General features: G+C 40.4%; 1 protein-coding gene across 3 annotated transcripts in view; it reads right to left on the bottom strand.

Annotated features, from left to right (window-relative positions):
* Positions 1-10117: 10117 nt before the first annotated feature.
* LOC122988494 (tensin-3-like) overlaps positions 10118-17125 on the bottom strand; it is a 59751-nt gene continuing 52743 nt past the window's right edge. For 2 of the 3 annotated variants that reach the window (XM_044360832.1, XM_044360834.1), the window contains 7 exons: positions 16718-16810; positions 15944-16021; positions 15040-15117; positions 14657-14825; positions 14470-14538; positions 13581-13610; positions 10118-12773 (listed from right to left, as the gene is read on the bottom strand). In XM_044360832.1, the coding sequence (XP_044216767.1) occupies positions 12632-12773; positions 13581-13610; positions 14470-14538; positions 14657-14825; positions 15040-15117; positions 15944-16021; positions 16718-16810 (659 nt within the window). In that variant the 3' untranslated portion in view covers positions 10118-12631. The remainder of the gene's footprint in view (positions 12774-13580; positions 13611-14469; positions 14539-14656; positions 14826-15039; positions 15118-15943; positions 16022-16717; positions 16811-17125) is intronic. The other variant, XM_044360833.1, reaches the window with a different exon arrangement.

Raw genomic sequence — 17125 nt, 5'->3', positions numbered from 1 at the left:
TTTTGGACGATATCCGGCCTTTAACTGTAACATCTGCGTGATACAAAGACCAAGTGGAAAAGGTGAAAGTTTGGGCCACCACCAACTGTGCTTAACTGTTGTAATTACAATTTATGTGACACAGGTATGTTAATGATGTGTATACAGTCCTGCATGTATGTTGGTATTGTTGGACAGTCGCATTTCTTTGGAAACCTCCTCCCTTCACCCCTTTCCGACATCACATACAGTTCTGTTGAGTTCAAAGGGTTTAAACGTTTTTCATTATTTTTCACAGCTATTTATAGCATTTTGTATACAACTCAGTGCAAAACTCTGAATGTCTTCCAGGAGAAATAGTCTGTTATAAACACAATTATAAACACAGTTGATTTCTGTTGAAGTGACACAACACATCTTCAAGTATCACCCACTCATTAAAGTGTTTTGATTAAATTAATGGCTGCAAAGCTTCAGGTTAAATACCTGTGGTCACATACGTAACTCAACACAAATATTTGTCAAAAATATGCACGTGTAGGCACAGATTACACAAACAAACAAATGTTCGTAGAAAACAATTTCACACAGAGATGCACTCAGACAACACATGCACATTTACACACATACAGGATACACTCATGATACATGAACACATGAAGAGAAAGACAAAAGAGTTCGCCTTTAACTCACTCTTTCTCACACTCCCAACACACACCTGTTTGTAAGTGGGTCATATCTGTGTCCCCCCCCTCTACCTCAGTCAGCTGGACACTTAACTTCTTTCCTCTTCTTCTCTTCTCTTCTCTTTGTTCAACTCTTTTTTTCCACTTTTGGCAGTTTTCCCTCCTTTGACTTCCTTTTTCTTCCACAATTCTCTCATCATTTTCTTCCCATTTCTATACTTCCAATTTCCCTCATTTCTTCTTCCCATTTTCTGCCTCTTCCATTCTCTTCTCCCACTTTCCCCCCCTTCTCTTCTTCTCTTTCCCCCTTTCTTCTACTCCTCTTCTCTTCACTTCTTCCCATCTCTTACCTTTTTTCTTCCACTCTTCCTTTCTTCCCATTTTCACCACTTTCCACTCTTCTTTTTACCCTTTCCTCCCACACTTCTGTTCTTTGTCAGTTTTACCTCCTTTTGCCATTTTCTTTATCCTCTCTTGTTCCCCTTTCACTCTTCTTCTTCTGTCTTTTCACTCTCTTGCCTTTTCCTTTTTTTGTCTTTTTTTCCAAACTCTTTTTCTCCGTCGTCGCTCCCCCCCCTTCTTCCCTTTTCTTTAACTCCTCTTCTTCCCTTTTTCATCCACTTCCACTCTTTTCTTCTTTTTTCTTTCACTTTTCTCTTCTGTTCCTCCCCATCCTCCCCCTTTACTTCTCAGTTATACTCTTCCCTTCTTCTAATTTTTGTCCTTTTCTTCTTCTTTCAGTTTTCTCTTCTCCTCTCCTCCCCTTCTGCTTTTCTTTTCTCACTTCCCTCTCCCACTTTTCTAATTCCCACTCTCCTCTTTTCTGCCACTCTTGTCTTCTCTTCTTCCCTGTTCTTCCACTCCAGTCTTGTCTTGTCTTGTCTTCTTGTTATTGTTGTATGATTTGTGTCTTCACATTTATTGCCTAGAACAATACAGTAATAGTTGCATCACTTTAAGATGTAAAGATGCAGGGCAGCCATTTGTACGACCTCCCTCTTTCTCTCTCTTTTATTTATCTCTGTTTAACTCTGTGTGTGTCTGTGTGTGTGTGTGTGTGTGTGTGTGTGTGTGTGTGTGTGTGTGTGTGTGTGTGTGTGTTGTATGTGTGTGTGTGTGTGTTTGAGTGTGTGTGTGTGTCTGGCTGTCTCTCCAGAGCTGTGGGACAGCCACTGCCTCCGTCCTCCATCGTCCTGCTGGGCAGAGCAGCTGAATAAGCTCATTGTCGGCCTGTGGAGAGTGCAGGTGCACCTCTTCTTTTTCACCTCCGACCCTCGGCCCTCGACCTCACAAAGCCCTTTGTGAACTCTATTTACTGGCGACTCCAATGAAACTGCAGTCCATTACCAACATCTCCTCTCTCCCTTTCTCTCCCCATTTTCTACTCCTCTCAAGAAACCAATTAGCGACAATACAAGTAGGTTAGACTCTCTATTCAGAGTGGGCATTGTTTAACACAATACCAGGAAGCATTGTGAGCTAACAATTAGTGGCAATGGGGCAGTGTAGAGTGTCACTGACATTGTTGGGAGTTGCACAAGGCTGGGTTTGTTCCCAAAGAGGGAGTTAGATTGGGGTGGAGGAAGAGAGCGGAGGGGTTCCCAGGTGCTGAATTAGCCCAAACTCAGCCTATGTGTCCCGGTCACACAAGACGCTTATCTATGGCAGGGCTCAGGATACAGGAATGTGTCCCCAAGAGGGCGTGTTGCTTTCTTTGTGTGTAGATGTTTATGTTAGAGGTAACTCTACCTGGATGGGATTGTGTGTGCATGCATGCATTCCTGTATTTGTATTTGAATGAGTGTATGAGCCGAAGTGTGTGAATGTGCATCGAGTTACCTGTGTTTTTCTGTTTTTCTCTTTCGCTTTGTGGTTTTGAGCAGGAATGCATTTTACTGGGCTCTATATGCAGATGTGAGCACTCAGGGAAGGAGGTGTTGGCTCAGGGTCTTCCCCTGACCTTCTGGCCTCGAGGTCAAGACCCCGGGTCATTAGCCCATGCTAATGCTAACAGTACGCTAGTCGCCACGTGAGGGTCTTCCCCCGCTGCCGCAAAGAGGCTTCACCCGGCCGCTGACTCCTCACCAGAAGGTCACGACCAGAAGGTCAAGGGTTCAGCCATCATTGTTATCCTGCCCCCACGCCTTCCACCCCCAACACCCCAAACACACCCCCGAACACACCCCCGCTGCACCATGACATCATAGCACACACAGCCAGGGAGTCTGGAGGAGGAGGGCCGGGCTGGCAGCGTGGAGACAGAGCCGCTGACAGCTGACACTGCCTGAACTCAGCCTGAATACTCGGCTCTGTTCAGTAATGAGAAAACTAAGACGGCCATGAGATTTCATCAGTCCTGTCTGACACAATTAGCTGTTCCAGGTAAAAACGAGACGTCGGATTCTAAGTAGAGGTCAGAAAGAGAGGAGCTATAATCCAGTAGCCTCGTGTACGATTTTGTGAGACAAATTAGCCATTTCAGGAACACATCTGGTAATTATCATGGTAAACCTCAGTAAACTTGAAGCTCCGGAGCAGCTGACAGCAGAATAAGGACACACTCACGCCTGTAGTTTGTTTTCTTTGATCTGAATCATGCCTGAGGCCTGTCTCACAAGGCAGGATTATTAAGTTAGCTGGATAAACGCAACGAGTAAAACCCAGAGGAGCTATTTATACTTCAGAAGATTTACTTATAGAATCTGAGGGGGTTTTGCAAATTATCCTGATAATTTAGTAATCCTAAATTTGTGAGACAACCTCCCAGTTTACACTGCTTCTTCACAAACCAAGTCATGTGGATGTGGTGTGATTATTTTTGAGGGGGTGTTTCGGTGACCTGTCCTCCTGTAACACCAAATTATACTTTTTTAAGATTTTAGGGGAAACTCTAAACAAATTAAGCGATCATGCTGCGCTTCACTCACACTCCTACACTTTATCTTCTTATGTGCACACATCAGCAAAAACAGCACGAACTGAAAACTGATGATTAGTCAAATAGTTTCATCAACTGAAGCTGCAGCTGGATGTCATCTGTCGGAGATACAAAATAAAAGCTACTGGAACCAGAAGAGTGAGTTTCTTCTGCAATATGATGACAGCCATACCTCTAGATTTAAAACATAACTGGAAATATTGATGATTAATGATGATCTTGACAGGCAGACCAAGGCAGACAAACCGAACCAAAGGCAAAAAATTCTCATGAGCATCTTTTCTTCCACAATCCCCAAAAATATTGAGACGGCAAACTTCTATAACGATGGAACTTATTATAAAATTGGCGCTGGGAAAAGAAGAATTAACAGTTTAAAACAGATTAAAGTAGACATCTCAGAACGTGGAGGCTACGGCTGGATATCAAACCTTAATCAGATAATTCTTGGTTTTAATAAAAAATTTTGGCCATTTGAAATGATTTTATTTAGGCAACATTCATGGGCTTCTGATTGTGTTTAGACAGATTTGACATTTAAGAACTTTGGCTTATTTGCTTAACTGAAAAAAAAGGTTTTTGTTGAAAATGTGTGTTTATATTTCTCAAAAAAGGGATCAGGAAAATGATCATTTTGGTAGCAGAACCAAATCTCAGGTATCTGTGGTAGTTATTCAAAATTTAGAATAGAGCCTGATAGAAAAATTAGTTTCAGTATATTTCAAACGTACTATTTTGCACAATGTATTGTTCGACGATATCAAACATGTTCATACCTGCAAACTCTTTGAGCTCTTGATAGTGTTGCACTTTGTTGTGCACATGAAAAGTGACCCTGCCTACTTCCTCACCTCCACACACCTGTCCACTCGCTGCTTAAAGCGGGCGTGATTGAAAAAACTGCCCCCCATCCGCTGACATGGGAATGATGGGAGACGAAGGGGGGGCCGGTTAGACGCTTTTAGACGTTCGACAAGCACTTCCTTTAAGTCATACTGAGGCCTTTACTAACTGAGAAGAGGAACATCATTCCTCAACATGAACTGCACCCACGTAAGAATGATCCTCGATTGTGGTAGGAGACAGGCAGACAGTAGAGGTTTCTGGGGGCTGTCGGATGCCTTTTGTCCCTTCGTTCTCCCCGGTTACCCCGGGCAACCCCTGGTTAAATTTGAGGGGTGTGTTACGAAAGATGTGGGGCAGCGAGCGCCGAATCCTGGAGACTCTCCACACTGGTGCCCATTGTGCAGCCATCCCAAACGACCCTGTTCTATTTCTGTCTGCCCTTCTCGTTTTATCAGTTGTGCTCACCCTCTTTTTTCCCTCCATTCACAGTTTGTTTGTGGTCTTGTTCTGTTTCTTTCACCAATTAATTAATTCATAGATCTTATTTGTTAATTTGGCTCTAAGTCCCCCCCCCCCCCCCCCTCTGTCCCAACTGCCTTTTTATGCTCTGCTTTCTTTCCTTGACAGCAGATAGAAATCTGGGTCATCCACAAACTCATTGCATTCTTACTCGCTGTCGAGGTAGAAATGCTGAATGAGAATACAGATGATACAAAAAAAAAAAGAAAGATGAACTTAGAACAGGCAGCATGTGTCCTTCTCTATAGGAGACACAAGTACCCCTTCAACACTTTCTCACATTTTGTAAAGTTTCTAAGTGTGTGGGAGAAACCACATAAAATTCAGGAAATAAAAGAGAAAATGAGAAAGAAGGAGGCTGAAACTAAAGATGGAAAAAAAACATAGCTGAAACGTGAACCAGAGATACATCAGGTCTATTAAAACACTGTGGACAGAAGCAGGAAACAGCACAAAGAGGCACATAAAAAACACACTTAAACAGAGTTTTCTCATACAAAAAAACTCCAGAAAATGAAAATTCAAGTTTATTGCAACTCTACTGTTATTTTCCCATAATTTCTGTCAGTTATAATAACATTATGCTCATCAAGTTAATTGATCTGGGAACACGGTGGCAACGTTACCACAAAACGGGAAACATGAGCGGTAAGACAATCTTACAGGTCGTAAACAAACCGACGGCTTATTCGGATTATCTAAACCGCTTTGTTTGGAGGTAAAACTGAAGGTGAGCACACCTGAAATGTTAATAATAACCTTTCACTGCATGGTGATAGGCTGCTGACGGGGAAATAACGGCCCCGTGGGCCAAATTCAACCTCCCAACAAAAGTATTTGGCCTCCTGACAACAGCTGAGGTTTTACTGTATATCAAAACAATGTTGGATGAATAGAAGGCTAATTGCAATAAATCCTCATAACATCTAATACTGCACCCACGTACTGTAATAACTTTGCGTGTAATAATAATTATAACCATACCAGATTAATTGATACAAATACAAATTGATAACATTATCCACTTAATTTAAATAGATCACGTACCAATTCAAGCACAGATTTGATTCCATTTGACCGAATAAATTAGTGTCAACAACATTATTTTTAATTAAATGTTAAATGAAGTCAAGTCAATTTTTATTTATATAACCCAATATCACAAATCAGTTCAGTATATCATTAGACCCTCGATTTGAATAAGGAAAAACACCTCCAAAAACACTTTTTAATGGGAAAAAATGGAAGAAACCTCCTTTTACATAACACATATTGTATTGATTTGATCCACTGTTAATAGAAAAATATTGATTGGTGCAGCTTTAAGGACACTGAATATGTGCTAATATGTGTGTCTGTCCGAGTGCACGTCCGTGCTCGCATAGCTGAACCCTGAATCAGCAAAAGTGAGTCATCGCATCTAATTAGTGATGCAATGGCATGAGAGCCAACACACACACACACACACACACACACACACACACACACACACAGACACACAGTCATGTTTCTATCACTTCAGAGGACATTACATTGACTTACATTCATTTCCTGGAGACTCATCCTAACCTTAACTGTAACCACCACATGCCTAACCCTAACCTTAACATAACCTTAACATAACCCTAAACTAACCTTAACTTTAAGTCTTCACCCTAAAATTACTAATTTACATTAAGGCGACTTGCTTTTTGTCCCCATAAGGGAGGCGATTCACCACAACATGACTGTGTAAACAGATTTACGTCCCCACAATATGAGGAATACCTGGTCCACACACACACACACACACACACACATACACACACACACACACACTGTCACACACACACAGTGACACACACACATAATCCCTCCCTCATTAGGTGTATTGTGGGGATGCTGATGTAATGCAAGTTAATCTGTTGGCCTCTGGTTGGCTCGGTGGCCCAGCGGGAGCTCTTTGTGTGGGACATTACCCCGGCCCCGCCCCCTGGAGACAGGTTCATTAAGACTGACGCTGATATCCAAGTACCCTGGTCTTTTGTGTGTGTGTGTGTGTGTGGGTGTGTGTGTGCATCTGTATGTGTGTGTGTGTGTGTCTGAAACAGTGTGTTTCAGTCAGTTATACTACTGACAATGCAATGAAGAGGCGGGCCATAAAGGCATTGCTTTCTCAGCATGTGCCTGAGAGCACGTAGGCCAGAAATCTTGATTGGCATGCAAATGTGTGTGTGTGTGTGTGTGTGTGTCGTTCATGGAGTATGCTTGAGGCGTATGTATGTGTGAGGGTGTGTGTGTGTGGGAGTCTGTGATGCCTTGGTGTATTAGAAACATATTTCTGCGGTGCGTTCATGTTTCGCTGTTGTTCAAAGTGTCAAAAAGTCCAACACATAAATCTAAAACGAGCTGTTGCTCTGTGATATTGAGTAACACTGATTTCCTGCCCATACAAGTACACATTTGTGTGTTGAGGGAAAAAAGGGGTGAGAGATCAACGGTATGTCAATTGAGACACCGTTTATTTTTGGGTGAAATATCAGAGAAATCAAGATACTTTATCAAATTACACAAAAAAAAAATCCTGTAAATTCAACATTGCAATGAAGCAATCCTGCATCACCTGCATTACATTACCCTCAATGCAACTGTTCATATTAAAGGAGCAGCTACTCTGATGTAAACAGACTAATATCAGATTGGTTGACAAATACTGTATCAGATGGCCCGACCATCATTTCTGCTTTTTTTTTTTTCTCTAATTTTTCCTTTCCTGCATAGCTGACAGATTTTAGATACAGACAGGAAACACAGGCTCAGAGAGAGAGAGAGAGAGAGAGAGAGAGAGAGAGAGAGAGGGGTACAGTAAGTGGAATTGAACCGGGGACGTTGCGGTTATATGATATGCATCTTAACCACTCGACTGCCAGGACACCCCACCCAGCCCTAATAGTAAAACAAGCAGAGATATTAAAGCGGTAGGTGCCTCAGTAGAAACAGCATGGTTAAAAAAATGGAATTAAAAGGGATCAAATAAATGTTTTAAACAATATATATTTTAAAGATTTTTTTTAAAAAAATGCTACAAATTACATGTATACAAACAAAAAAAGGATGATGATCAGAAATTTTAAAATGATGAAGATCTGAAGACTGAAACATCTGTAGTAAAGTGATTGATCAACTGTGTGCAGGTTTTTTTTTTTTTGCTAAATCTCTGTCGATATCTTTCTGTCAACCAACCATAAACGGTGGAGAAAGATGTAAAAGTGACTGTTAAAAAAAAAAAAGCCCTGTACTCAAAACCTTAAATAGATAAAAGTATGAATGTCAGTATTGGAAGTAAAATGATTAAAGTATCAAAATAAAAGCACGATGCAGAAATGCACATTTCAGAATATTTCTTATTATGTAATTTAATTATATTTACTAACGGATTAATATGTAAGCAGTATTTTAATGTTGTTGCTCATCAAGGTGGAGCTGATTTTAACTACAAATGTTTCCCTTTTAATCTATAATAATATAACAATATATCATATTTTATAAACAGTAAAATGTTAATCTGCTATTTAAACACCATTTTTCCTCAGAAATGTATTGGAGTGACATTAGGCTTTAAAATTATACTTAAACACAGAACTAGAGAGACATTCATGATAAACAATGTTCACTGCAAAGCAAAAATCTTTGTGACTATTATTGCAATAACACCCAGTATGATAATGGCCACATTAAATTGTGTTGATGTGTTTTTGGATTTCAGGATTTGATTGTTAGTTTTATGTCAAATGTCTTCTTTATGTTTGTCTTCTAACATCTTGGGACCATGTGGGATATAAATGTTTTCACTTTAACACCAGTTCTCCTCTTGGATGGATTTTGTTTTTTTGTGTCTGCAATCCATAAATAAATCACATCGCATATGTCACATGGTGATAATTACAAAATTTAACCGAATGTGGTGCGATAATAAAGCATCAAAGGAGAAAATCAAAAAGAAAATCTGTGAATTTGTGCGGCTGCTCGCAGTCGGCCCTGCATGCTGCGTCCCTTCAACCCACCGAATTAAAAATAGGAGAGGGATTATTTGTGGGCCGGTGTGGTTTTAGTGTGTGAGATGGAGTGTGTGTTTGCTCCCCTGTGCAGCCAGAGCACCAGCAGCGCACTTAGCATGGGCTTTAAATAGCTAACTCAAATAAAGTGAGAGGAGGCCGGGGATCAGAGGCTGAGAGGGACTCTGTGAGGGAGGCATTCCCAAACGGAAGCCGGCCTTTGGATTTCCAAACACCATTCGGAGCGAGCAATGCCAGGAATGTGATGTCGTCCAGCAGCGGCGGCGGCAGCAGCTGTGGAAACCACTGGGCCACCAGGTGCTGGTGGGCCCGTCTGACAGGAAGTGCAGCAGGAAGTGCAAGCAGAGGTCCAGCTAGGGGACAAAATGGCGGCAGGTGACTCAGCAGAGAGGGGACAGGAGCCAAACTGAGGGCTGCTCCTGTGAGCAGACTCTCTCTCCAGCCTTTCTGAGCAAACTCAGAGCTTCTATCAACCCCGAAAATCTCTGAAGCGCTGAAAAGAGGAGACAACTCCCCCTCCGAAAGAGCCTCTTTCTCATCGACTAACCGCTCTTCCGCACTTTGCCTCCTTTTTTTTTTTTTTTTTTTTTTACACACTGTGTTAAATTTCTATTCTTTCTCATCCTTTTACCTTTTGACGGCCTTCTTTGTGTGCAGGCTGTGGGAAAGTTTCCCGTAATGGTGAGGTCATCCACCACCGACACCCCCCCCCCCCCACCACCACCTCCGTCACCCCCACCCCCCACGCAGACACACACACACACACCATCGCTATACCCCCCACCCTCCACGCTGTCCCTCTTTCTCCTGGCCAGGCCGGGACTGCAGGACTGTGATGCGTCCTCACGTCTCTGTCCCACTTCCAGTTCCTCCGTGCTCTCCGCAGAGACCAGGATCCTGAATAGAGCCTCATTCAAACCTGATATCTGATGATCTGGCCTGTAAAAGTCTCAGCCAGGACACAGAGGACGGAGACAGACAGCCGTCAGCGGATCTACGAGGCACCTGGAGGCTCGTTAAAACCAAAGCGTCCTGTCATGTGTCCACCCTGAGATGTTCTTCCTCTTTCTCAAACACACACACAAGCTCGGACGCACTTTGACATCGTTGAGTTTATTCAAGAGGGTGTTTTCTTGCTTCATGTGTGGACCTGCTCTGATTAATCTGCAACTGTTTCTTCGTATAAAACCAGTGTGTTTACGACAGGAGAGAAAAGCTGAAAAATCAAACAAATATTCCATCCTAAAGGTGAATTTTTTGTCAAATACCATAAAGTTCTGTACACGCTCCACTCATCCATACTGGGATCCAGCACGCAGTGTGAAATTTGGTGGCCGATTACTGCCATCTATTGGCAAACCTGGGAACTATACTTTTGATTTTAAAGGGTCAGTTCACCCAAATTACAAAAGAAAGTCATATTTTCTCACTTAACTCTGGTGGTATCTAGACATGGAGATAGTTTTGGCCTCCATCTAAATATAATGGAGGTAAGTGGAATTTCATTGGTGTACAAAGATACACTGAACATACAGTATAGTATATTTAAAGCAATAATCAGTATTTTTATGTACATAAATGATCAAATGAGTAAATGAGTCACTGGTAGAGGCAAACCTACAGTGAAATAAGTGTGTTTTATTCTATTTTGGATCATTGTTTTGGTTTTTCCAGCCTGCATCTCCACTCTAATCGACCTCTTTTCCAGCTGCAGCAGGCAGCCTTTTAATACAGGCTGTGATAAACCCGCTGTATGCAGCCATCCCAAGCACCAAACAGCAGCCAGACAAAGTTAGGCTCATGACGGGAACGGTGCAGAGGCAAATTAGGTTTACGTGGCCAACATGAAGCCAGAGGGAAGGAAAACACCAAGAGAATATATATAAAAAAACCCTGACACAGCCAGCTCTTTTGACGATAATGTAGTTCGGTTTATCACAAAAGACGGCACTGGCAATTCTTCATGGTTAAAAAAAAACACCAGAAGATGGAAAAGGCTGTGGGTGCAAAAAATCTTGTTGTCCCACACAGAAATGTGAGAATATAATCTGGTCAGAGAGCTGACAGACCATGACGGCCAGTTTCAGCCATTCTGTTGTAAAAGAGTAGACCTCTTATTACCAAAGTGTACATAGGATGTTGGTATTTTAGCTGGTGAAAAAAAAAAAGCGCAGCCAGACATTTTTCCTCAGGAGCTGGTGGAGACCAAACCACAGGCTAAAAGGAGGGTGAATATTGGATTTACAATCATCAAACGGCCAGAAAAATGAACGTTAATGTTACTCTTTGTCTACTGTAAATAGACAACCATTTGCAGATAACTGTCCGCCATAAAAGGTGATAAGGTTTGTTTTCAGCTTGTTCAGCTGCCCCCGAGTGACCCAAAAACATCAGTTAATGCAGTAAATGACATCTTACAGGGGTTTGAGTGTCATTCACCTCCATTGTAGTGGAGTTGAGGCAGAAATCTAAGAGATAGATATTTCAAAACCTGCATAGATACAATCTAAACTGTCTAAACTATAGATACCACTGGAGTTAAGTGAGAAAATGTATTGTTGTGTAAATTGGGTGAACAAAACCTTACAGATGTGGACTATAATTCAGACATAACAGTGTTTTTATCTCTAATTAAATTCAGAGTGACTCTTTTCATGGCACAATAACTGTACAGGAACCTATACTGGTGTTACTGGTAAAGGAACATATTAACAACTATATTAGTAATATAACAAGTATGTAGTATCTTACAACCACGCGAAAAACTATATCAAATTCTTCCCACAATAATACAATATGTGACATAATTGCATAAATTCTGAGGTACACTGACTTTTAACCTTAATGTACAGTATGTGTTAATATACAAAAATATATGACAAGTATATTTAGGGGGGAAAAAAAAACAAAAACTTTTACACATCTGTAAAAAGGGATAAATACTTTGAGCAATATATAAACACATGGGCAGTACAAGGCGACCACATGATTGGCTTTGTCATGTGACAGTATGGTTGGTTTTGACATATATATAAAAATAGGTTTGTGGTCTGATTTACACATTTCAACCAATGTGGAAAAAGAATTCTAATCATACCTTGAAATATATGTTGATCTGCAGAATTATCTCCAGGTTTTTATCAGAAGTAAGTGTGTTATTTTTTGCCAGCTGTGACTGCCAGCAACAAGCGAAGTCAATGTGATACATTTAGAATACGTTTGACAATACAGGTCTGATAAAGTAGTCATAAAGTGAGAAAATCCAATTTACAGACTAGATCCTCTGTGGAAAAAGTGTCAATGATTTTATACATATTTTATAAAAAGCTCCAGAGTAGTTGCAGCCTCCTGTTGATGAGTTGCAGAACTTTATACACGACAGTCTCGACTCCCCCTGGTGGCAGCATCCTGCAGTGCAGTCAGTACAAAATGCACACACGCTTATTTTCTGCAGGATCAACTCAACCAAGGACCAGGTGCTGGAGTGTTTTTAGTTTTTTTGGCTCTTGGTGGTCCACATTCATATTTATATGAAGTCGGGGTTGGAAGCTGATCCCCCCCCACCCCCCTCCAGTCCAGGTTCCTCGCTCAGCAGTGAGTTCTCCTTATTACTTCTTGTGTGACCCGATCATGACCTTTGAGACAAAGTTGACGATAGCGCTCGCCGGCTGCTCGGGGTCGTGCTCAGCAAACAGATGACACATGTTTTCGGTCTCGCTCTGAGACTTCCTGGCTACAAATCCGAAGATCCTGCAGGAAAGGGATGGAGATAAACAGGGATATTTATATGTAGAGGTTGATTCTCTTACTAAATTAAAACGACACCCAAAATCTGTCCTTGAGTCCCTGATTATCAACTACCCCTCCCTCCCTCTGCAGGTTTGAAACGTGGCTGGAAAAAGCTTGTAGACTCTGGTGTACTTGAATTTTCTTAAACTTATCTCAAATACCCAGAAACTACTCCTAATCCACTTCTGTGCTGCCCATCTGTATGCTCAGTATGTTACTAACACTCAAATATAACAAATACCCTTCATTTAAATGCTCAAAATGTTTCCTTCAACAGGGATTTAAAGCTTCCAGGAGGGTTACACCATGTAAGCACTGACATATTTTATAGTGTTTGGTACGCAGGGAGCATACAGATGCACAACAGAGAAGCTGATTCTGTTGTAGAACTGGTTTGAGAGGTTTCTGTGGATGTTTTGATACTTTCTCTACTGTGAAACGTTTTCGGCACTGGAATCTATTGTGACTGACATGATAAACCTTTCAAGCTGATACTCAGAGAAAGATTTTAGGTGATGAGTCACTTTAAGGCCATGCACAGTCTGGTTCATGAAACATATTTGTTGTTCAGACCTTTGTCTCTTTGTCAAATATAAAATGACGATATACCCATTTCCAAACTGTAACATGTGGCAGGTCACAGCCTCTGACGGTCTTATGATCTTCCTGAGACCTCTGACCAGACTCCAGACATTAAATGAATACAAAACATCATCACGAGACAAAAAGAGAAGTAAAGAAACAAAACATGAATAAAAAGGGACTTACTTTGCAGTGGAACTGCTGCCTCTCGTCCATCTGTTTGTGACAGAACGACACGATATCACACTATTACTGTCTGTCACTGCATTCATTAGTATATAATATTATACCTCAATATGTCATTCAATATAAATGTACAAATAACAGCCTCTCTTCTGACTACATTCTGATAATAACACTTAAAACACTACTTAAACCACTTATGTGACTTATCAAATAATAATTTTTGTAATGTTTGTAATATTATGTAATCACCTTATGTAATATGTAAATGCCGTATATACATTATAACCTTTTTGTGGTATGTTTGAAAAGAGACTGCATGAAAACCTCAGAATCTAAAGTTATATGTACTTATAAAAGGAATTTCAGAAACAACAATATGTTTTAGTGAATTTTGCATGAAAGACAAAGCACTGTAACACCATGACTGACAGACAGACATGAATGTTGAGTAGTTTTATTTTTTCATTGATTCCTTGGTTCCAAATTATTTTTTTGTTTTGTTCCCCTCATACAGCAAATATCTTTAGTTTTCAACAATTTTATAGGTCCAAAAATAGTTTTTTATCATATGCAACACCTTTTTTTTCTGTAAATGGTCGCTTGTAGGACTGGCTTATTTTACAGAAAAAGCCAAAACTTTTGAAAGCACAAATCAGCTTTGAGTTGTCCTGCAAAATTTTATGCCTTTAGAAACACAATTTAAATCATAATAGTCATGAGAATGACTCAGAATGCAACCAACCAGGATTTAATTATCGTTCAAAAATGATGGAGCCCTTCAGCCTCTCAGTAAGATTGTTTATTACTGTGTGTGTTTTCATGTGGATTTTTAAAATTAAAATATCAATTAAGAATATTGTGCAGCTGAGGTGGAGACACGTGTACTCACTTCCTGCCCTGTGGGTCCAGAGAACAGAAGATGACTGTATTGACTGCGTAGTGTCTCCTGAAGAACAACCTGCAGGAACAAACAGACATGAAGCTGAAACAGAGTCCGTGTGAACATGAACATGTGGATTCCTGTGAGATCACATCTGGATCTGTGTGTTTGGGCTGCACGTGCAGGGAAAACTCACTTCCTCTGGTTGTCTGTGAGCGTGATGCCCTGCGCCGACACTTTGAAGTGGACGACGGTGGAGGCCGGCGGAGGGTCCATGGCGAGCGTCAGCGTGGTCGCCTTCTGAACCGCCTGGTGTCCCGTCAGAGACTCCAGCGCCACAGAGCCGAGGTACCACACGTTACACGCTACACAGACACAGAAATTAAAGGAGTAGTTAGCCACAAAATCAAGATATTATCAACTGAGATGGAACTGAACAGACTGTTGTGAAATTTGTGTTTTGATACAAACTTCAGTTGAGTTTTTAAGTGATGCAGGTTGTGTGCAGATAAAAACTTAATTACTTTTACACATGCAGGGTTAATTAAGAATCAAACAAATACACAGATTTCGTTGTACCTGCTCCCTGTTTGAGAAGTTCAGCTGCTGAGTTTGTCGCCGTCTGTGCAGAAGAGTCGGTCAGATCCTCCACCGGGTCTGAAAGCAAACACACTTCAGAGTTCACTGATCAAGACGTGTACAAACTGCATCTATGCAGTGTGTAGTTGCAGGCAAACATCCATGCACACACATGCAAGTAAAGCTGGGAAGTGCTAACAAATTCCAGAAGTAGTTCCAATTTAGTTGCAGTTTTTCTCAATATCTTTTTTTTTTATTGAAAATGTGTTCAACTTATTTGAATCTAGTGTATAAAGAAACATCATTGAAGAGAGACTTTGGCCTCTTATTGGTTACAATTGATGAGGTTGACATATAAAAACATACAGGACAAATAGGAAACATATTTTTTACATTAGAAAAATATGTTACTGAAATCCAACATTTTTAAGACCTCTGATTCAGGGTTGGTATTGGTTTAAGTTATTTTATAACAAGGCCAATATTATATTGCTGTTTGGTTAATAAAACTGTGATTACAATTTTTAAAAGTAACTAAGTTATATCTGTTTTTTCTACAAAAACTTAAATAAACTCAAATGCATCAGTCCATAGTGTATAAACACAAGCTACTGCTCAAGAATTTTGCCTTAAAAGAGTATTAAACTAACCTTAAGGGATAATTCAACAGAGTTCAGTGCAAAGAAATGTAAATAATTAAATCTAAACCTCAAGATTTAGTGTCAACTTTCGGTTGCAGTTGCTCCTCAAAAGGTAATAATTAAGGTTTGATACTCTGCTCTACTTCTGTTACTGTTTCAAGCCTTACGCAAAAATTGCCCTGCATCAATATCACACACACACACACACACACACACACACACACACACACACACACACACACACACACACACACACAGCCTACCTTTATCAGGCAGGATGAGTTTACAGGGCAGAGCCAGAGGGGTGATGGAGTGCTGACACACCAGAGCTGTGAGACTCCCTGCAAGAAAAAATAAAAAAATAAATTCATAATGAACATTTTATAAATCGACCCATTAAGACTCATTATACTGTATGTGAGGAATAACAGAGCCAGCTGCACCTCGTCGTTTTGACCAGTAGAGGGCAGCAGAGGAGATACATTTAAACCCTGAGATACAGAGATGTAATAACCTCAATAAGTCCATCCTGGTGGACTATTGACAGATGAAGACGTTCATTTATTCCATATTTTTTTGAGTTAATAGTAATTTAGTTGAGTCCATTTTGCACTACTCTCTACTTAAACTGCACTACAATTTCACTCCACTCCATTTATCTGACTTGTATCTAGACACATGACTTTGCAGATGAAGATTTTACATACAAAACATGAGATAAAAGAGATTATTTTTAAAGTATGCATTGCTGTGGATTAAACTACCCAATAAAGGAGTCTGACCTTACAACCCTGCAGCTGCTATGACTGCTCAAATGAAAATGAACACAATGATTATTTAATTTTAACTACTTTAACATCTTATTATTGTGACTTTTAAGATGTGAATGTTTTCTCTCAGGGTTGCATAGATACACCGCACAAGGTCAGTTAATATCTGATACTATCTGATATAACCACATTTAGATATTAGATAAAACAAAAGCAAACAGGCAGAAAGTATCCAGGAAACACTGAATACAGCAGCAGTATTCTCACCAAAGTAGGGCTCGTTGGGGCAGCCTTTGAGACGAACTCCTTTCTGTGTGCACTCTATCAGGAAGTGTCTCACCAGCTCATTGGACAGATCTACTGCAGACACACAGAGAGCTACTTCAGTACACATAGTTAATAGTTAAGCTGGAAGATAGAACTTTTTGGAACTTTGACACAACAAAAAAAATACGTCTATGTATTAAAAAATCCTGCTAAATGAGCCCTTATATCAGCAGCTGGGAAGTTTAATTAATAACATTGTGTTGCATGAAAATCACCACTGAATGTGATTTATACATTTAGCGAATAAAATGCAGTCTTGAAGGACGGGTTCACAGTTTCAAGTGTGTCTTAAAACATCAGTCAGGAGCCCAAATGAACATTGAAACATGTTTTTCTTGCTGTAATCAT

Source organism: Thunnus albacares, chromosome 9, assembly GCF_914725855.1.
Source record: "Thunnus albacares chromosome 9, fThuAlb1.1, whole genome shotgun sequence".
Taxonomy (NCBI): Eukaryota; Metazoa; Chordata; class Actinopteri; order Scombriformes; family Scombridae; genus Thunnus; species Thunnus albacares.
This window is presented reverse-complemented; position numbering and strand designations above follow the sequence as displayed.